This window comes from Hydra vulgaris, chromosome 03 (genome assembly GCF_038396675.1).
Source record: "Hydra vulgaris chromosome 03, alternate assembly HydraT2T_AEP".
In the NCBI taxonomy this organism is placed as follows: domain Eukaryota; kingdom Metazoa; phylum Cnidaria; class Hydrozoa; order Anthoathecata; family Hydridae; genus Hydra; species Hydra vulgaris.
This window is the reverse complement of record NC_088922.1, coordinates 14,202,501-14,226,500: the sequence shown is the minus strand read 5'-3', so window position 1 is coordinate 14,226,500 and position 24,000 is coordinate 14,202,501. Positions and strand designations below refer to the sequence as shown.

Sequence of the window (24,000 nt, the reverse complement as noted above, 5' to 3'; positions counted from 1 at the left end):
CCCCTGCAAAACAAAAGTATTTTTTGTCATCGATGACTAGAAGCGATTTTGTGTTATAGAGTTGGTTAACTAGTTTCCTGCTTCTTTTCTTTGCCTTTATTTGTTGTTCTATAGTGTATTTTGGAGTCTTTTCACGTTTTCTATATTTAATATTCATTTTTTTTAACTGACGACCAATTGTCGATTGATTTACACCGAATTTAATACCTATTTTTCTCTGACTGACCCCTTTTCGATTGTTGACAAGTCTCGTTAATTCGGCTTTCTTTTCTCTAGTCCAGGATGTCGGACAACCAGGGTGCTTTTTATCAGAAAACGATTGAACAGTTTCAAGTCTTTTTAGATTATCATATATTGTACTTCGAGCAAATGCTTCCTTTTCAAAATGATTTACGATTTTTTTTTTTTTTGATACTAGGTTTATTTACAAAAAACATTTTTAGTCGCTTTTGAAAAGATTCTCGTTCAGCTGCATTTAACCTCATTTTAAATAATTGTGTTTCAAATAATAAAGTTTATATTTTATAGAACGTTTATGTCTACGCATAAAACCACAAAAACTGATTATTATGCTCAAATAATGAAATTAGGATTTGTCCGATAACTTCCGCATCACCCGTTATATATATATATATATATATATATATATATATATATATATATATATATATATATATATATATATATATATATATATATATATATATATATATATATATATATAGATATATAATATATATATATATAGATATATAGATATATAATATATATATATATATATATATATATATATATATATGTATATATATATAAATATAAATATATATAAATATAAATGTATATATATATATATATATATATATATATATATATATATATATATGTATATATATATATATATATATACATATGGCTATGTATACGCCATATGTATACGCCTATGGCTGTAACTATTGGCTGTAACGCCAGTTATATTGGAAAAACCTCCAGACATTTGACAACATGGATAAATGAGCACCTTACGAATGACAAGCAATAGCATATTTTTAAACATTTAAATTCATCCATTAATTGTAAAACACTAACTAATTATGATTGCTTTCAGATTTTAGATACTGCCTCTACCATTAACAAATTAAAAATAAAAGAAGCACTTCATATTAAATGGGAAAATCCTTCTTTATATAAACAAACATCTCATTATATTATAAATTTATCTATCTAACTTACTATATTATTATTATTATTATTATTAATATTTTAATATTAGGAAGTTTATTTTGTCATAATTTGTAATATAACTTTTAATTGGTTTGTAACAAGTTTATTTGTCCGTTAATTTTTCTCTGTATTGTCTTCAGTTTTTAAATTTATTTACCAGAGTTTTAATTGTAAATTAAATCTTTTGAAAATGTAGCAAGACTACGAAACATGTCACGAATAAAAAATATTGTGATTTTTATTAATATATATATATATATATATATATATATATATATATATATATATATATATTGAAATTATAATTTTTTATGTGATTAAAACATCTATGTGTTAAACTTTAAAAATAAAACAATTATTACTAATATACATATATATATATATATATATATATATATATATATATATATATATATATATATATATATATATATATATATATACACACACACACACACATATATCTATATATATATATATATTTATAAAGTATATTTAAGATTATATATACTTTTTAAATATATATAAATAAATATATAAAATATATAAAATACGAGCCTTGTTAAGAACCATTACGCCATTTGAATTTTGCCTACAAAATTACAATTTTACCTACGGATTAAGCCGTTTATGGTACGCCAAAACCTTTTTCAATTAGATTACTAGTTTATGCTGGAAACATTAAGTGGTAATTAATTATTGTAAAAACATTAGTGAAAAAATTTTTATTATAAGAAAAAAAAACAGTTGAATAATTTTTTTTCTATTTTCCATTTAAAAAAAAAATTATTTTTAATTAATTTAATTAATATTATATTTAAATTTAATTAATTAATAAATATTATTTAATATAAAATTATTTTATTAGATTTTATTTAAATTCTTTTTAAAATTTTAAAACACTCTATTTTACAATTTTCTTTTACTGCTAAAATTTCCAAACTATGTTAAAGAAAAGAAAACTTTTTTTTAATAAATTTAATTCAAATTACTTAAAAATGTTTGTATTACATTTAACTATTTTATTTATTTATAATTTCAAATCAATAACTTTTTTTTAATTCCATTACGAAAGTGCTAATATACTAAAGTGCTTAATGCACTTAAAACTGCATATGCATTGCCGGATAAACCATAATCAAGCCTGTAGGCAAAATTATTACATTTATTCAAAATATTTGAGAAAATTCTTTTAATAAATTTTATGTAATAAATTAATGAAAAGATGATTTTTTCTGTTTTAAATTTGCTATTTAAGAAAAAATTTTCTTTATCATTAATTTTTTGAAATGATCAAAGAATAAATGTTGATTAGAAATGATTATTTTGACCATTTAAAAAGTTTTTTTTTAAACAGTCAAGAACTTTTTTTTTTCCAAACGTATTTAAATTTTATAAATAACTTGTTTATAACAATATTGTTTAATGTAAAGATATTTTATAAAGATCAAGAATTACAACGATTTTTAATGTGGTTTCAAATTAAATTAAATGTAATTAAACTTTTAACAATGTATATATGTTTATTGAGTAAAATTACATTTACTAGCGTTACACTTTTATGCTATCCAACAAAATCTCATTATAAGGCTTGTATATATATATATATGTATATGTATATATATATATATATATTTTTAAAAAAAAAAAATCATCACTAATTGTGATGAGCACAAATAGTACTTGTGCGCTATATCATTTATTTCCAAAGTTTCTATTCAGCACAAAATGTTCAAATATAATTTGTAAAATTAAGTTGAAACTTTATAATTAAAAATATAATAAAAAAACAATTAAAAAGTATAACATATATATATATATATATATATATATATATATATATATATATATATATATATATATATATATATATATAACCCTCAGAATTAGGGTCGGTATTTGGCAATGCCGACCTAATTGCTGACTTTAAAGTGTTTGAGGTCAGCAAAAAAGTAAAGACCTCGTTTCTATGTTTTATGGTTTTATTTTATTTTTGTATCAAATTTTTTTTTGTCTGTCCAGATGCAAACCTCTTAAAGATTGAGGTCAGCAAATTATTGCCAATCTCATTTTTCCTAATTCCGAGGGTTGTATATACATACATACATACATATATATATATATATATATATATATATATATATATATATATATATATATATATATATATATATATACACATATATACATATATATATATATACATATATATATATATATATATATATATATATATATATATATATATATATATATATATATATATATATATATATATATATATATATATATATATATATATTTTAAACAACTTTAAAAAGTATTCTACACAATAGAGTGCTCAATGTTCTTAAAAAAACAGAGCAATTATATATTAGTAGAAAATCACTTAACAAAAATTTTTTCCATTTAACTTTGTTGATGAAACACAGTGTTAAATGGAAAAAATTTTTGTTAAGTGTTTCATCAACAAAGATTCATCAGAAATGCATTTCTGATGAATCTTTGTTGATGAAACACAGTGTTAAATGGAAAAAATTTTTGTTAAGTGATTTTCTACTAATATATATATATATATATATATATATATATATATATATATATATATATATATATATATATATATATATATATATATATATATATATATACATATATTCCTTCAACAATTTATTTCTCCATTAATAGGTTCATCAGGTAGCTTCCTGGTGAATCTATTGAAGGTAAAACAAGTTGTTAAAGAAAAAAAAACTAAATGAGAGGTATTCCATGAAAAAGTGGGACAGGCATGTAACCCACCATCTCAGATTTCTTGATATTATGTAAAGGGATCATCCATTAATGATGTCAGTTAATATAGGGATTAGTGCTGGAAAGTTTTACACAAATTGACAATGGGGAGGGGGTGTTGAGGCCAAAATGATGTCAATTTAAATAATATTTTTGGTTTTAATGAGAAGATTTTAAAGGTATTTACATCTACTAAATGGTATAGAAATGATGTTTTGTTGGTGGGGAAATTAATATAAAAATTACTATCGTTTTATTAATATATTATCATTTGACTGCGAATCAAATTATGTTAGAAATATTACCTCTTTGTATATAAAATTCACAATCGTTATTCGCTCCCTAGCGGATTATAAAATGTGGTTCAAAGAAAACTCATAAAAGTGAACTCATAAATTTGTCATTTTTTGAAATTAAATTTTTGTTATTTTAAATACGAAACTCTAATTGCTCTCTAGTTGATTGTAAAATGTGATGCAATGCAAACACATAAAGTCTATTACTATTCGAAACGCTAATTTCTCCCTAGCGAGTTGAAGAAACTCTTTTAAAAAGCTTGCGTTAACGATGAGCAAAATCATTATTCTGAAAATAGGCTAATATCCAGAAAGAATTCCATAGTATATGGAATTCATTAAAAGATGAGAAACTGGTGCATAAGGATCTTGAATCAAGAGTAATGTATTTATTCAATTTATTTAATAAAAAGGCAATGAAGTTCAATTGCAAGCAATTATCATTTTGAGCCAATACTCCAAAACAGTCTGCCCCCACAAATACTCCACTTGAATTTGACAAGAATTCCTCACAAGTTGTTGAGCCCACCAATGAGCGATCTGTTATTGATGATCAACAAAATGCATTAACTTTGAGTTTGTTAACCACGAAAATCAAAAAAATGCAAGAACAGTGGCTCAAGATCAACTCAATTATAAGATTGCAGCTTTAAATTGTGAAGTTGCTGGACTAAAGACTAGAAAGAGAAGTGGATTCATTGCTGAAGCTGAAGAGGATGAATTGAAATAGAAAAAGAAGAAACTAGCTAATCTATGTACAGAACTGGCCAAAAAAAGTATGATCAAGCTCAACAGAAGAAAACTAGAGAACTGAAAAAAGCTAGAATGGAGGAAATCTGCTTGGAGCATCCAGAAGTCAAAGAAAAACTAAAAATCAGAAAGAAACTTGGTCGACCGTCATTAGAAGTAGATCACCCTCTTCTTTTGAAGGCGATTATGGATATTGCTCTCCATGGTTCGTCCGCTGATGAAAGACATTGGTCAGAGGTTCTTCGGGTAATGATAGCTTAGCTATGTTTGTTAATATTGTATTTGTTAGAATTTTATTCTTAATTAGTACTTGCACTATTGTAAATATCCTTGAAATGTTAACAACTAATTTCAAGATTTGATTTGAATATAATTTACGAAATAAATCTCGTTTCCTGTTAAAAAGTTAATTATATCCAAATATATTTCTTTATTATTTAGAGCATTAATAGTCGACGAATTGACATCCGAGATGAACAAAATTGGATTTGCAATCAGCAAGAGCGCCCTCTATACTCGTCTACTTCCAAGAAGTTACGGAACATTTGAAGGAAAAAGGCACGTCAAAACAGTCCCTGTTAGATTGATCAGTCCTCAGAATAAATCTCATTTAAAACATGTTTACGGACTGTTTTGCAGTTCAACTATAAAATATGTGGAAGGAGATTGTTCTATTTTAGGGTCAGATGAAGTGTGTTTCATTAGCCAAGGCGACAAGGCTAGAGAGCCAATTGGAATCACAGCAGCCAAAAAACAGGCGCCATTGTTGCTGCTAAACACAAGCTTATACCATCTGTTTACGCTGGAATATGACCAAAAAAGATCTCGGAAAAACAGATGCTGTTACTTATTCTGGACCTACCTACATTGCTGTACGATCAGGAAAACACGCATCCTCGACCGCCTTCGTTAATGGATTAGACTTTCAGCGCCTCTTGGATATCAAAGAATTCGACTCTATTACCAGAGATTCTCGTTGTGTTTAGCGTCGATGGAGGAACCATAGAAAATCCCAGATACCAGAAAGTAATTGAAATCGGGATTCACCATTTCTTGAAGAATAACCTTGACACTCTTTTCATCATGACGAACGCAAGCATTCAACAGAGCTGAGAGACGAATGGCACCCCTAAGTAAAGAATTATCTGGGGTGACTCATCCGCACAAACATTACGGAACTTATCTTGATTCTGAAAGGTAATTGCATTGACAAAAGTTAATTTGTAAAAATATTAATATAATTTTTAACCTTTAATAACCAATATATCTTTTTAAATCAGGCAGGACAATAGATGAAAATTTAGAAAAACAGAACTTTGGTTTTGCTGGACAGGCTTTGGCTGATATTTGGTCTGATCTACAAATTGACGGTTATTCAACCATTGCTGAGTATATTGATCCAGACAAATCAGAGATAGAGTTAAGGAGCCTTTTATTACAAGATTAACGTTGGATTGCCGATCATCTTCATACAAGTCAATATTTTACTCAAATTGTGAAATGTGAAAATCATTCTTGTTGTCAGACTATTAGAAGCTCTTACTTTACTCTAATTAGAGCAAGATTTCTTCCGCCACCTGTCCCTGTCAACCAAACAAGAGACGGGCTCAAAGCAGTAGATGTCTCAGAAGGAGCAAAAGAATTGTTTCCATCATACGTCTTTATGTTCATCGCATCAAACATTGAAAGTATTCTTCCTCGTACTGCCAAAGGATTTCCAGTTTTGCTGTATGATGCATTTTGTCCATTAATTCAGTCTAGTCTAACTGATAGAATCTGTAAAAAGTGCAATATTTACTTTGCCTCTCAAGCTATGTTGAAAAAGCACGCTTCTATCCATTCTTCTGCTATAACACTCCCTCTAATCAAAAGGGTCCAACCTGTTCGTATCGCTGCCAAGCGTCAGACAGAATTTTTGGCAGTCATCACCTTGCAGAAGAGTTTAGAAACTGCTGAATTGTTAGATGAAAATGAAGTTGACGCAACGAATTTGATTGTACCTCAAGAATACAATATCCTTTTAGAGCGCGGAGAGCATTCACTACCTATTGTTTCAATTGAGGATCACTTCAACAACCCATGGGAAGATTATACTAAAGATATATAATACTATTTGCTTAGATTATTTAATGAGATATTGACTATTATATAATATAATTTGATGGGATCTACTATTATATAAATGTATAATTTAGTCAGAAAAAAAATCAATAGTTTTTAAGCATTTTTATTGTTTTTTAGGGGGGGGGGGGGGAGTACACAAAAACTGACATCATATATAACGGGGGATTGGCCAAAAATTGACAAAGGGGGGAGAGGGAGTTGAAAAATTAAGAAAAAACACTGACATCATTTATGGATGACCCCAAAAGTGGTCATCTATATAAAATAGACTCCCTTGGAAAATTTTAGCACTAGTTTCGTATAGGTTTTGGAGATATATCATTTTAAAATCAGCAGTTTTTAGTAATTTTTTATGTTTGGTGGCCGTTTTGATTTTAGTATAGTTTTTGTTTTACAAGTTACTGTTCAACTAAACATGTAATTAAGCTGAAAATTTGCACCAGTATAGTTGTTAGGACGAGGAATCAGAATATGACATTTGTTTTTAATGAAAACATCAAGAATTATATCAAAATTAGGATTGTACTTCACCTACAGATATTTTTGAAATTTTAACAAAGACGGAAAGGAGGTCTGGTAAACATGGTAGCATTAATTTTTTGTGAATTTTTTTTTGTTTTTATTAAAATAGATATTTTAATGAGTGTTTTAATGCAAAATTTAGAGGTTAGTCTTTTGAAATTTTTTGTAAAAATATATAAGTAATATGTGAAAAAATGAGTATTATAGGTCAGTGTTATTAATTTTTTTTTAACTAATTGACATAGACAATTTTTATTAGTCATCAAATATTAAAAAAAAAACAACCTTTTAACCTATTATTTCAAGAAACTTTAATTCAAATAAATATTTCTTTAAAAAAAAATTTTTTCTTTCTAATTAATGTCATATAATGTCATCTTTCACTAAAACAGAAGAAACACTCAATATTAAAACACTAATTGTCTTTTTACAAAAAATGCATCTAGTACACTTTCAATTAGTTTGAAAAATTTTAATTTTTTTATTTTATTTCTAACATTATTAAATTATCTAAACTATTATTTCCTAATTTTGACGAATTTTATTCATTTATAATATATTTATAGGTGGTTTGCGAGAAATTGATATTCAACTGGCAAAAGATATGTGTTCAATTGGTATTGAAACCACACCTGGTTTTAAAATGTGTCCTTCATGTCGAAAAGATGTGATAAAAAAAAAATAGATGATTGGTCTACTTTACAGGACCACAATGGTGAAGATAATTTTCTGGAACAAACATTTTTTGATGAAGATATAGAAATTGCACAAGAAAAAGAACTTATAAACACCAGTTTTGATAAATTAGATGTATCACCAGTAAAATTTCATGGGGTTAACATACTAAAATTTCTCTAGGAAAAAGAAAATCAGTTCAAGCTACTGATGTTATGTCAAAAAGCTATCAATTATCCTCAATGTTAACGCAAAAAACCTGAAAAATGATGTTACTGAGGAGCCCAATGTTAAACATCAAAAGAAAGCTGAAGATCTAGATAAATTGATACTTTCAATGCAAGAAAAGCTGAAAACAGCAAATAGAAGAGAAAAGATTCAGATTTTAACATTGGTTCCAGATTCATGGTCTTTAAGGAAAGCAGCTGAAGTATTAAGTATATCAAAGTCAACCATAACCAAAGCAAGAAAACCTAAATTTGAAAAAGGAATATTAACACTTCCAGAAAAAACAAACATTGTTAGAATTGAATTAGATATCATTGATAAAGTGGAAAGCTTCTATTGTAATGATCAGTTTAGTCGGCAGTTGCCGACTAAACTGATCATTACAATAGAAGCTTTCCTCAATCCAAAATAGGATTTTCTAAATTTGCTCAGTTAAAGCCAAAATGGTGTATTTATGCTGGTCAAAAAGGAACCCATGCTGTTTGTATATGTGTAATACACCAAAATCTAAAGCTTATGCTTAGCGCAGTTAAACTGGAGAAGAATTACCATGAACTTATTGAGAAGATTGTTTGTAGCAGAGAGTCAAGGGAATGCATGGTCCATAGATGTAATCATTGCCCTGGAATTCAAAATACTATAAATTATATAACTGCAAATCTATTGCAAAATGAAGGATCATTTAAAGTGAATGACAAAGTTGATGAAGATGAAATAATTGGATACAAACAGTGGAGTACAACAGATAGAGCAGAGCTTCTAAGTTACACATCTACAATAAGCGAATTCATTGAAAATCTTAGTGAAAAACTTGATAGCATAACATCTCACTCTTATATTACTAAAGCACAAAGTAAATATTTAAATACATTCAAGTCATCTATACAGATAAATGAAATTATTATTGTGGTTGATTTTGCAGAAAACTTTGAATTTGTCATACAAGATGAAATCCAGAGTTACCACTAGAACCAACAGCAATGCACACTACATCCTGTAGTTATTTATACCAAAAACGATGAGGGTGCTACTAAAAGTCATCCAGTGTCCTTATGTTTTATATCTGATGACTTAACATATGATGTTGGATTTATTTATTGTATAGTAATAAGAACTGTCCAATTTGTACAGGAAATGTTTCCCAATACCAAAAAAATCCACTATTTCTCTGATGGTTGTGCTGGCCAGTACAATTATTGCAAACATTTTTTAAATTTATGCCATCATGTTGAAGATTTTGGGATGCAATGTGAATGAAATTTGTTTGCAACATCACATGGAAAGTCACCATGTAATGGCATTGGTGGAACAGTTAAAAGACTTGTTTCAAGTGCTAGTCTTCAATGTCCAATTGACTTACAAATTCAGAACGCTGAAGAAATGTTCAATTTTCAAAAGATAACATACTTGGCATTTTTTTTAAAAGGCGAAGATATTTTATCAGTCTGTAAATCATTGACTCTCCGATTGAATAATGCAAAGACTTTACCTGGTACAAGAAGTTTCCACCAATTTGTTGCAGGATGCAACAAGCATAAATGTCAAAAGAGTCTCTGAGCAGGAGGAATTTAATCTAACATTTAACCTTACTGGCTCAATTCAATATCTTCAAGAAATCATTGCAGGAAAATTTTATATCTGCAAATATGATATGTTTAACTGGTTTGGTCTGGTATTTGAAGTTGATGAAAGAAATGAAGACGCCCTTCATTTTAAAATTCATGCATCCTCATTTACCTAACACTTCATTACACTGGCCAAGTAGAGATGATTGTTGTTGGGTTCCTAAGCCCCATATTTTAATTATGATAAAAAAACCATTGTCTTCAAGAACAGGGCGCATATACCAGATAGACACAGATGATTTGCCCAAAATCCAATCTTGAAATTAATTCAATCATATTACACCAGTTTTCTTTTATAAGCAAGTTCTGGTTTTTTATTGACTAGTTTTTTATTTAAAACATGTATATGTTTGATTATTTTGACTCATTATTTCACATTTATTATGAACTTTTTATTTTAACTATTGTCAATGGTTTTATTTTCTTATAATTAACGTATTCAAAATAAGCAATTTCTTAATAAGTAACATCCAAATGTACTTTTTCATTTTAATTTGTTTAATTATTTATAAAAATCCTCAAAAAATCCACCTCTCAATTTTGTACCAAAAAACTCTTTAATATATTTATTTTAATAAAAAGATAAAAAAATTCTCAAAAAACTAATGCTACCATGGTTACCAGACCTCCTTTCTACTTTTTTTAAAATTTCAAAAATAGCTCTAGGTGAAGTACAATCCCCATTATTGATAAACTTCTAATTGTTTTCAATAAAAACAATATCGTATTCCTCATCTTTAAAACTACACTTTTGCTAATTTTTAGCCTAATCACATTAATAGTAGAACAGTAACTTGTAAAACAAAAGCTATAGTAAAATCAAAATGGCTGCCGAACAAAAAAAACTGCTAAAAATAGCTGATTTTAATGTAACAATATCTTCAAAACCTATACGATATCAGTGCTAAAATTTTGCAAGGTAGTCTATGTTATATAGATGACCATTTTTACAAAGTATGAAAGAAATCTGAGATGGTGGGTTACAAATCTTAAAAATTTGTCCCACTTTCTCATGGAATACTTCATGAGTGTTTTTACTTAATTATATAACTATATATACATAAATCATAAAATATTGAATAACAACATTATCAAAAATAATAAGAGATTTTGTGAAAACATTTATTAAACTATATCATTTTGAATTAACAACATTATCAAGGATATTAAGAAAATATGACTGAATATAACTTTAATATGAATGTATAACTATATTTTAATATGAATGTACAATTTTATTTTAGCTAATAGAGTGATTAAAATATTGAGCTTTTTTAATAATTATGCATTATTGTTATTAAAATTCTCTTTAGTAAATAAACTTTGATTACAGTTTAATAAGAATATGTCAAACTTTTTTAATGTTCTAAATTGAAACAAAGGTTACCAGAACAAAAAGTCAATAAAAAGCAACCAGTCTAAATTAAGTGGTTTTCTTTTTACATCTTTTTAAAATTGTTATTTAAAAAAGATTTTCAATCAAATAAATCGATATTAAGTTGTTAATCAAAGATTGCCCTAGAAACACTATAAAACAAGAAACATTTTTGCCCTAGAAACATGAAACAAGGAGATTGCCCTCATAACAAATTTTTCCCTAGAAATATTGTTGTCCTATAAACATTGAGATTTAAAAATAAAATATAGCATACTTAATAATATTTTTGTGATTCAGGCATTGAAGCATTCGTACTTCATCTTGTAACTTTTCATAATTCTATAAGTAATAATTAAAAATTAAATACTACAATATGCAAAAAAATTAAGAAGTTATTTTGAGATTTATTTTCGTCCATCTTAAACAAATCAATTTAGAAAAATTCTGAAAAACATTTTGTTCTAACTTTTAGACATCATTATCCTATCAAAATATTCATTATCACTATAAAAATATTCTTTTAATTTTCTTTTCATTATTACTACAATTATAATCAGTACTTTTTGTTTGTTTATTTTATTATTATTACTTTTTTATTAAAACCTGCAAATTAAGATTTCTACATTTTTATTTTTAATGCATGTTCTATGTGCTTTAATCTATGTGTTTATGGTCCATGTGTTTCAATCCATGTCTTTGCTTATTATTACTTATATTATAATCAAAATTGGTGTCACTCCTTTGATCAGATTTCTTTATGAGTGACACCATCCTAATAAATTATTAACTTATTATTATAAATAATTTTATGCTTATAATTACCATTGTAAGATTCATTATTTTTTTTTCATAGTAGTTATTGTAAACATTATTAACTTTGTTATTTTATATTATTATTGTTATTATATATTATTGCTATAATTACTATTGTTATTGTTATTATCTTTATTATTATTAATATATTGTATAAATGATTCACAGAAAATAAATAGCTTGTTATTGTTGTCATTGTTGTTTTTGTTGCTGTAATAGCAATATGAGGTCTTACTAAACAATATTACAAACAATAAAAGTAATATAAAGAACATTTTTTTTTTAACATCTTCGCTCCAATAAGGCTGCAAGCAACCATTATTAGAGTTGGAAGTTACTGGAAGAGAAAAGATGAAGTTGGTAGAGCAAGATAACGATCGACAGACAACTTAAAAGATTGCAAATCATATGAATCAGGAAAGCAAGATTAAGGAAATAAATTCCAAAGAACTGATGTTTTAGGAAAAAAACTAAACGAATAAAAATTTTCAGAGCACTTAGGAACAGTCACAGAAAAAGGATGAGACTTTATTGAATGACAAGTAAAATGAATGAATGAATTTTAGTAGATGGCACAAGAGACACTTGCTCTTTAGAACAGTGCCCATTATAGTATTTGTAGAAAAGAGAAAAAGAAGCTGCAAGAGCAGGTCCAACCATGTTTACAATGCATTTTTGGACCTTGTCTTAAAAAGAAAGGGCATCATTGGAAGATCCTCCCCAGATATGGCAACAGTATTCCATACAAGAACGGATTTGAGATTAATAGAGATAAAGAATAGAATTCGGAGTAAGAAATTATCAAGCACGATAAAGAGATGCAACCGTCAAAGATTGGAAGTAAGAGTTAATCCTATAAGATGTAGGGTAGATGACTCATTGAGTACATTCCGTTCATAAATATAGGGAGATCTAAATTACTGCGATAACAATTGGCTGAAAAAAATTGGGTTTTATCTGAATTAAAATTCACCAGCCACTGAGAGCCCCTTGAAAAAAGATCTCACATCTGCTGTAGCAGATGTGAGATCTTTTTCAAGCTCAAATGCCCCATCCAAGTTACCAGAAAGTGTTGGCTTCTTATCATGACAAGAATAAATGGTAGTATTTGAAAGTAAAAATCTTAGATACAAATATCCAACAAGATAGAAACAAAATTTTAATAAGCATTTTTTAAACAATTTTGTGAATATGAAAAAGAGTAATGAATGTAAAAGAAAGTTAGTAATGGATATTTGAAAAGGTCATTAGAACCAAGAGATAGTTTAAATAAATACTTGCAAACAATTCTACTTTATTTTTTGGAGAGTTAACAAAACCTAACCCATAAAATGAGAGATGCTTATAATATGATGATGTACACAAAAAAAATACCTTCGTTGGTAGCACTATCAAAATTTTTAAAAAAAGTCACTAAAAATTAAAAAAAAAATTTTAAATAATAATTTAAATATTTAAGGCTAAAACAATGCAAAAATGCGTAGAAAAATGTTTTAAGTAATCTTTAAACATTAGTTGGACTTAAACAAAGTTAACAAAAATTCAAATTAAAAAATTAATATCTTCCTTTCAATACCTTTTTAAAATTTCCATTTTCCATTTTGACTTCTTTTACAGCAATCAGTTGAGCCTTATTTGTTAAACCAAGATAGACTGTTCCAAAAGCACCACGATTTATCATTTTTCCTTAAAAAATCATTACATTTAAATTTTCTAAAAAAATAATAAAACTCTACATAACTTTTGTTTACAACTTTGTCTCAAATGAATATTTTTTTTCAATTTTCTTTTAACAAATAACTTTCTTAAAACTGATAATCTAATCTCATCAATTTTCTTAAGCAACAACCTTTCAAGTGTTTAAAAAAAAACTTTAACAGTTTTTTCAAAAAATGATCTACATTTTTTTTTCATCAAATGACCTATCCTTAATAAACATTTTTCTCACAACCAAATTTTTTTCCTCAAGCAACAACTTTCTTTTCACTAAATCAGACATAAGTTTTAAAAGTTTAATTTGGTGAAATATTTTGGTATTTTTTGGTACTCAAGAGCTCCAAAAATGTAAAGAAGGTTATAAACTAGTTTTGGGGTAAATATTAGGTCTTTTAGGTTAAAGGAACAATCAAATTTTGATTGTTCCTCCTCTTTGACTGCCTATTCGATAAATTATAGAATAGGCAAATAAATTTACTTTAACATAAACTAGTAGTTCTTCTGAGATCCCTTCTGAAGTTTTTTTTTTTAATTCACTTTATAAACTTGCTGAACCCTAAGGTTTGTAAATCTTTTAAACTGTAAATTTAATGTCTTTAGTTTTGACGAAACACATTGATTGTAATTTTATTTGTATCTTATGAATTTTTTTTGTGCAATAAAACTTGGTGCTTTACATACTATGTTATGATTGACATGACTCTGTTTGACACAGCCAGGTAGTGGATTTTTAATTTTCACACTGTTAGCATTTACTATTTTCACTTTTTCCAGCTTTGTTCAAAACTTTACAGCACTTTTTAGCATTAATTTTATTTGTTGCAAAAGCTGCTGCAAGCAATTAGGGCAAATGCAACTGCTTTTCAATTTCTCTTTGATTTTCCCTTTTAATTTTCAGAGTTACTACAATGTTGAAGGTTGGCTGCAGGTGAGTTAACTATGGAGTTGACATGGTAACTAATGCTATAAGAAATGATGCTAGATATTTCTGGAATAGATTCAAAAAAGAATATTTCAAACATATTAATTTTGACAAATCATTTTTAATTTATATTGTGTGAAAACAAACTAGCATTTGGAAATCCAATGACTATTTGTGTGTGAGTGTGGAAATGTCACCAGAACTGAAAAGTTTTGCTTGTGGTTGACTAAAGCATTCTTTTTATAAATTAATTTGTGCTTATCTCTTTACATGTGGTAATAAAGAAAGGTCGCAGAATGTGTTATATGAATTAGTAAGCAAATTAACTAGATTTTTATAGAAGAGTTTGAGATCACCTAAACAGTTGTTTAAATTTAATAGGATCATTAATGATTTTAAAGGCTTTTCATTATTGGCGCTTTTCTCTCATAAAGCAAGACATATTTGTTCTTGAAATAAATGAAAAATTTATAATTTTTATTTAATTATTTAATAAAACAGGCATTAGCAAAATACTTTATGCATAAATCTTTTATTTCTTTTCAGTTTAATTTAAGTATGGAATTAACTTTACAATAATCAAACAATTAACCATTATCTATTCAATAAGTCATTAAAAAAATATTTAAAACTAAAACTAATTATAATATATATAAATATTTCAAGCATGTAAGAAAGTTCATTGCTTGCAAAATTTTCTTTTGACATAAATCTATGATGCAATTTTTGGCTAAGCAGTTTTGTTAGAATAGATTTATTCAAATCCATATACAATATTAGATGATTCTAAAACCTATTTTACACACCTCTCATTACTCTAGGAATGAGAAGGTAGGTCTTGAATATTTGGTTTTACTTTACTGTAAATAAAAGTGTAAAATTCTTTATCAGAAAACACTTTTGTAGTGAGAGTAAAAATATTCTTATTCACAAAAAACTTAAGTGTAAAACTTTAGAGTAAAAGCTTTTTAAAAAGTACTACATATCTTTTTAAAAAGCTTTGCATACAGCTTTTATAAATAATATATAGATAAACTAATATGAAAAGGTTAATTATTCATTATTAATTTATAATTGGTTAATAGTGAAGAATAGAATCTGAGGTGAATCTTGCAGTTTAGAAAATCTTTTATTTTAACAAAGCATAAATGTAATGGGTAAGCTGCTTTTGCAGGGAGATCTTAAGTGTATAAAACAAAGAATATTTATTGAAAGAGTTAACCATTGAGCATGGTTTAACAAACCTATTTTACCAATAGCCCATTTATCATCTACTTTATCTAATATAATACCTTTGCAATACTCATATAGAGAAGCCTTTGATAATGACTAAGATCTTTTAGTATATAGTCTGAAATATAGACTTCAGTAATTCAAGTTGGAATTGTTTCAAACTGTACTTGAGATTTAGATACCAATTTTCCCATTAAGATTTTGTGGACTAGATATTTTTCCATCTATTTTTTTTATAGAGATTTTAGTGGGAATTCATTTTGATTAAGGCTACAACCTGTTGTGTGAAGTTTTCTTCCTATCATTTCTTTTAGATTAACCACCAAACCATTCCTTCTTCCAGAGTTTAATGCAGTTTATCTGAAAGAAAACCACAATTGCTCTTGAGCGCCATCTGTTCCGAATCTGTATTCTCTAAAATTACTTTTACTTTTGAATTTTGTCTAATTTGCAATTAGAATGTTATTGAGGTCAATTCCTGTTTACAATAGATCTTTGATATGATGGAACAAAGCATTTCCAAAGAGCTGCACTGTGACTTGATGAACATCCAGGCCAGCTCCATGTAACCAGGTCTTGGAAATTTTTGAGTGTTGTAATCTGCTTGAGTTTTTATGCTTGGTTGCCACTAGTCAAGTTCCTTAAATAAAAATAAAAATAAAAATTCTTTTTTTTTTAAATGAACTTGAAATTAATTTACATAATATTTAAATATTATATTAAATTAATTTCCACATATATTATAAAAAAAGCTAAGCAAATAAAAATACGCGATGTTCCGTTATTTCATATATATAATCAGCAGAATCTGTAAAAGAGCTTTGTAGCTCATTATCAATGTCTGTGATGGAAAAAACTTTTTTTAATCTGTTTAATCTTGTTATTGTGTTTTGAAGCCAGTGTATCTATCGAAGACATCTGAAACAACTTTTTAGGTCCTTTTTTAAAACGCTGGTCTTGTATATAAGCTCATTCCTCAATTGGTAACTTTGTTTCCCTAGAGCATTTGCAAATTATGTCTTCATTTTTATAGTTGTATTTTTTTTGTGCACTTTTCATAAATATTGTCACATGACACAATATCCAGTGAACAGCAACAAGTGGATATGTCAAAATAACTTCACATGTTAAGAATTGAGACTTGATTTGATATTTGCATTTGTGTGTTTACAAATATGTACTTGACAGTTGCAAATTGATTTTAAACTTTTGTTTCAATCTATTTATCATTTATTAAAGACAATTGCGAATTGATTGATAACCATAAAGATTTTAGGACACATGAAACATGCTTAACAATTTCACAAATGTTTGGCTTGAAATTAGAACAATTTAGGTAGTAATAAAATTGAATCAATTATCTGTAGGTCCTTGGTAGGGTTTGGGAAAACCCGGCATTTTTAGACCCGACGAGTCCGAGTCGAGTCTAAGAATATTTATTGGGTCCGGATCCAATACATTTTTTTAACTTGCAATTTAACAACAGCACGAAAGGATTTTTTGTTCTCACGCCGATTTTTAAAAATGGATTTGGTATACGTTAAGGTAATTAAAACAACTTTTAGGCTGTTCAACGTCTAACGTAAATATACTATTCTATACTTTTATTATAATCTTAAACTACCAAATAAACTTGACATTACCTTTTTAAAAATATGGCATTTTATAAAACGCATGTAAATATACTGGCAAAAATAAACTCAACTAAAATAAAGTATTTGTTAGTGTTTAATACAAAACAGAGCAATTATTTTTACTTAAAAAATAAAACCTTAAAAAAACTAATGCATTTTATGAATTGTCGAATAATCTAGAACAAATTCTTGTACAGAAGTTGGATGTTACAGAAAATGTTTTATCGTTATTAACGTTTGATACAATTTTTCTAAATATACAGTTCTTTTTTTAGTTTTTGAAAATAATAAAAATTATTTTTTAATATCAGCTAATTTATTTCCGCAACTTGGCAAAATTGGACATTTCGCACTTTAAATATTTTATGTAGTTCTTCCTCCAGTGTTAATGGTAGTGTGTTTCGTGTAGTATTTTTGTTATTTTCAGCTGAATGCCCCTGTTCATGCGTGTTTTGCTGTTCTTCATCCTCACCAAATAATGTCTTCAGTAAATCTGTTGTAAATAATTGTATTTTCTATGAAGGCATAGTACCATTTACAAGAGAATAGCTCTTCTATTTCTTGGTTTTTACGGCTATTTATTCGAGTTATCATCGTCATTAATAGCTATCTACTTAAATTGCGATTGGATTTTTTTAATTTTCTTAGCATAAAATCAATTGCTAATCGGGCTGTTGCAAGATTAGCATCGTCTCTGCTAAGAGCTTCAACAGTTAAATTAATTGGCTTTAGAGTATTTTCCAAACTATTAAATGTTTACTTCCAATATCTTGCAGAGCTTCTTTAATGATATAAAATAATTTTAAAAATCTAGATATCATTTCGATCATTGAGTTCCAACGAGTTCTTACATCTAACACTAGCTGAAGTTCATTTCCTAAAACTATTTTGATCTTTTCTTGCAAAATATTATTTCTCACAGAAGAACTTTAAAAAATTTAACAATTATACGAACACTTTTTATATTTTCTTCTACATTGCCTAAATTTGTTAATTCAACTTGTCCGTACTCTTCGACGTCATCGTCGCTCTCGTCAGAATAATAATTTTCATCTTGATCATCATTAATATCATCTTGATCATGTTCATTTGTATCTCCATCAATGTAATTTTCCTTTTGCAAGGCTAAAATGTTTTTCTTTTTATATAGTACATCACAAACAGCTAAGTGTATAGTGTGACTCAAACACAAATTATAGAGACTAGGAGATTCTCGTCCAAATTTTATCATTACACTTGCACCGTCGCCAGTTGAACCAGCTATATGTTTTTTAAAATTAATATTATATGTGTTTAAATGTTGTTCTATATAAAGCATTCGCTTATATATAAAAACATTCGATTAGAAAAAAATTTAAGTTATGACATTAATTCTTTTAGTGTGTATTCGGACATACATGGAAACATACATAAACTTGAATGTTCTCAAAACATCAAAAAAGCTGTGGCCAAGTTCAACTTTAAGTTAGATTTACAAACCCTACTACTATATTTTTCTAGAAAAGGTAGAGATCCAGCTCGACCACGCACCGCTGCCTACGAAACAAGGCAAAACATTCAAACCATGAGACTCGCCGAGCCTTAAACCGGGTATCGGATCCGGGTATTTACCCACAGACTCGCCGAGTCCGAGTCCGGGTACCCGGAACCGAAAAACCTTAGTCCTTGGATCCGTTTTAACTAAATCATATGGACAACCTCTATAACTCTCTTTATTTTTGGATTGTGTAAAATTTTTGGCATTTTTTACCTTCCACTAATTACTTTTTATTTTTTACTATACAATAATTCAATTCATATTATTATAACTTGACGGATAAGTTAATTGCAATAAATTTACAACACTCTCTTAAAATACAAAACAATCAAAACTTTGCACAAAATAACAAAATACTTGATTATAATCTTTACACAGTCAGTAAACCGTATTGTTTAGTTTAATCTAATTCAACTGCATAAGAAAATTTTGAAAAAGTAACATAAAACAAAACCAGTTAACCTTGTAAATTCACCTAATTAGATTGAGCTGACTTAAAAAGTACATGTTAAATACAACCGAAACAAAAAAAAATTATTCACTACTTTTTAATGAGATTTGTTGGCGTTTTAAACTTTTAGTTGATAGAAGTAAGCACAGGTGATGCTATAAAATTAAGATTACAATATAATATACATTAAAATAGTGCATAAAATATGATTTATACGTGCTTTAAAAAAGAATTAAAATATTTAATCTAATTACTTATGTGGCTATTTTTGCTACTTACATATAAAAATGCATTTTTATTAGTGGTACTTATCGACTTATTAACTTAATCAATTTACCCTAATATATATATATATATATATATATATATATATATATATATATATATATATTTATATATATATATATATATATATATATATATATATATATATATATATATATATATATATATATATATATACATATATATATATATATATAGAACAATCAATAAATGTTTTATCAATAATGATCATATATAATATAATAATAATAATTTAATTTATAACAAAAAATAATTTATATATATTATTTTATTATAATAACAAATAATTTAATATTAAAAATAATAATTTCCTTATGAAATTAAGTGTAAGGCTCAATTTAATATATCGAAAGATATCACATTTGATGATTTAAATGAAAAATCGATTGCTGATAAATACAATGAATTTCTCAGAGTACTCTTGATATTGAAAAATTGATAACAAAATTAAACAAATATCTGGCTGTTGCTCACATAAAAACATCACAGCATATTAGTGTAATGAATGAGTTTAAAGAACTTTCTAAACATAAACTTGAAAAATATAAATGTGTAAAGATATAAATGTACCAATTGAAAAAAAAGTATATCCAGTCATCGGTTTAAACTTGCTGGGAATAACTAATCTATCTTTAAAAACAGGTTTCATACCTAAAACTTGGAAAAGATCCACTATAATACTCATACAGAAAGTTGACATCACCCAAATTACCACAAGACATGAGACCACTAAATATGTTAGCAGGGTATAAAAAAGTTATTGAATTATGTGTACATATGCAGTTGTCTACTTATTTTAAAGAAAATATGCTATTTAATAAAAATCAATTTGGCTTCCGAAAAAATCACTCAATTGAAAATGCAGTTCAACTACTCATTTTAAAATGGAGGGCAGCAATTAATAGCGGTATTTTCATCATTACAGTTATGCTAGACTTAAAAAGAGCATTTGAAACCATTAATAGAAAAATATTATTTGAAAAATTAAAATGCTACAAAATAAGAGGAGTAGTACTTCAATGGATTACAAGCTACTTAACAGGAAGAACTCAAAGAGTAAGAATTGGTGATCAGTTATCAAATGAGCTTCCCTATGAGATAGATGTGCCCCAAGGATCAGTACTAGGGCCCCTGTTATAATATACAACCCTCGGAATTAGGGTCGGCATTCGGCAATGCCAACCTAACTGCCAACCTGAAAGTGTTTGAGGTCGGTAAAAAATTGCCGACCTCCTTTCTATGTTTTATGGTCACACTTTTGTATCAAATAATTATTGCTGACCTGATGGCGACCTAAAAAAAATTGAGGTCAGCAAATTATTGCCGATCTCATTTTTCCTAATTCCGAGTGTTGAATATACATGAATGATATTGGCAGTGCTACCTGATATATAAACATTATTTTCTTTGCAGATGACGCATTAGTCTACATTGAAGTTATAAATTATAAAGAACTGATGATAAAGTTAAAAGATGAATTGTGTCTGGTTTGTTGAAAATGGATTGAAACTAAATGCTTATAAGTGAATCAGTATGTTGATTATAAGCTCCAAAGTAAAGTATTTAAGTATCACTGAAAAATATTCTAACAGATGTGTCAAGCTTGAAAATGAAGTAGTTACATTCTATGAATGTATAAAATACCTGGGTATTAAAATTGACTGCAATTTGAATTTTTCTGAACACATTAGCTATACTGCAGCCAAAATCGTTAAGATGGCTAGTTATCTTATAAGAATTGCTAGATCTGACTAGGTGAGCCAAAGCAATAATTTTTTAATACAATTATTGCACCTCATTTTAAATATTGTGCTTAATTATTCTTTGATCCAAATGAAAATGATATTCAAATGCTAAAAAAGTTACAAAACAAAGCTATGAGAACAATCTTAAAATGTGACTGGTTCACACATAGTAATGATATGTTAACTAGATTAAACTGGCTATCTGTAAAAGAAAGTATTCAAATGAAAGTATTTGCATTTTTACACAATACTATTTAACTACAGAAAATGAATGTCTTTCAAGGATTTTGTATAAAAAACAACGAAGAACTTGATTATTTTACAAGAAATGCAAATAACTATCAATTAAAAAATCAGAACAAAAAAAGCGGGCAAAAGTGTATCTTTTGCAATGGGATAAAATTGTAGATTATTTTGAATATTCAAAAATTTTAATTTAACTTAAGTAACTTATTAAAGAAAAAAAATTTAAGAACCTTTTTGCCATTCAACAATTTCTTTAGAGAAAATATCTTCAGATGGTTGACTAGCGTAGTAACTAAACGGTTTTTGCATCACTTTATCTTGAACAACTGTTCCATATTGAAAAACACTTTTATCAGAATTATCTATAGTCTTTTTACAATCCTTAGATATTGAAACATCTTTTGTATTGGTGTTTTGAAATAGCAAATTAGACATTTCCTTAAAGTCTTTGCAAACTGATGTAAAAGGCTCAGTATGGCAAACTAATAATTGCTTTCCTTTCTCAACAGAAATATTTGAGAGCGTTTGAAATGCATTATTCTGTTTTAATCCATCACAAGATTGCTTTTCTATATTATAAAATTGTGCATCTTCAGAAATAGAGTCACCTAGAGTTGAATTCGAGAAACTTGTAGAAACTTGTGAATTAATAGAAAAACTGTATGCTCTTTTGTTTTCATTCAAATGATTTAATTTAATTTCTTCGGGTAATTTGCATGAGCTATTTAAATTGAAAGATTTTTGATTAATGACAAAATGAGAAGATTCAAGTCCATCATTGATATTTACTGGATTACTCATTTTTACTAGATTACCTTTATAGTAAGTTCCCTGATGAGATTTTACAGAAACACTTTTTTGGACAAAACTGGACTTTTGCCTGAAAAAGTCTTTTGAAGTAAAACTTTTGTGATTTGATTCTGCCACTTCCGTACAGTTTTTTTGTGCATCACATGGAAAAACATTGTTTAATGTATTATTATTATTAATTGGCGGCAAGATATCATTTGAAATTGATTTTTCAGTTATGTAACCATTAAACTTTATTTTAAAATGAGGGTCTGGGTCTACTGAAGTATATATTTGACTGTTAATTAGATTGCTAGAACTTTTTTTTGGCAGTTCAGCGGGTAAAACTTTATCATAAGTCATTTCAATAAAGGGCTTGACAACATTTAAATCTATAGACAGTCCATCTTGTATAACCCATTTGGGCAGTTTTGGTAAAGCCCACTCTTTATTACTATTACTTTCTGGGACACAATTAAAATTCTTTATATCTTTATCACACAAACACAACTTATTATGTACGCAGGTACAACTTGAGTTAATGTTTTTTTTATCATAGATTTTCTTTTCAGTGAGAAAATTTTCACCGCAATCTTTTTTATTGATAAACTTACCTTTGTACAACTCTCGCATTTTTGCCTCATCACTTTTTGTAAACGTTTGATTCTGATTAGTTAGAATGGATTGATTATTCTGAATAGTTGATTTCAATTTTCTGTATTTAAACTTATCTTGTTTATTGTTAGTAAGTGGTATAAATATAGCAGTACCCTTTTTATTGTTCTGTTTTTTATTTTTAGTTTCTGTTACTAAGCATTCCAGATCAACAAAAAAAGCATCACTTTTAATGTTTTTCATTAGCTCAAGTACACTATTTCATAACCAATATGAAATCAGTTTCAAAAACGACCCAAAATTGATCTATGACCAGTTCAAAATCATTTCATGGCCAGATAAGATTACATAGGACTAAACACTATTTCATAATCAGTTCAAATC

At 27.2% G+C, this 24,000-nt stretch overlaps 1 protein-coding gene across 2 annotated transcripts in view; it reads right to left on the bottom strand.

Moving 5' to 3' along the window:
• The window catches only part of LOC101238172 (mitogen-activated protein kinase kinase kinase 19), a 47,136-nt gene that overhangs the window by 23,060 nt on the left and 76 nt on the right, over positions 1–24,000 (bottom strand). Inside the window, exons 1-3 of one of the 2 annotated variants that reach the window (XM_065792405.1) lie at positions 22,443–24,000; positions 13,999–14,108; positions 11,884–11,948 (exon numbers count right to left, since the gene is read on the bottom strand). The exon at positions 22,443–24,000 is cut by the window's right edge and continues 75 nt beyond it. In XM_065792405.1, the coding sequence (XP_065648477.1) occupies positions 11,884–11,948; positions 13,999–14,108; positions 22,443–23,859 (1,592 nt within the window). In that variant the 5' untranslated portion in view covers positions 23,860–24,000. The remainder of the gene's footprint in view (positions 1–11,883; positions 11,949–13,998; positions 14,109–22,442) is intronic. The other variant, XM_065792406.1, reaches the window with a different exon arrangement.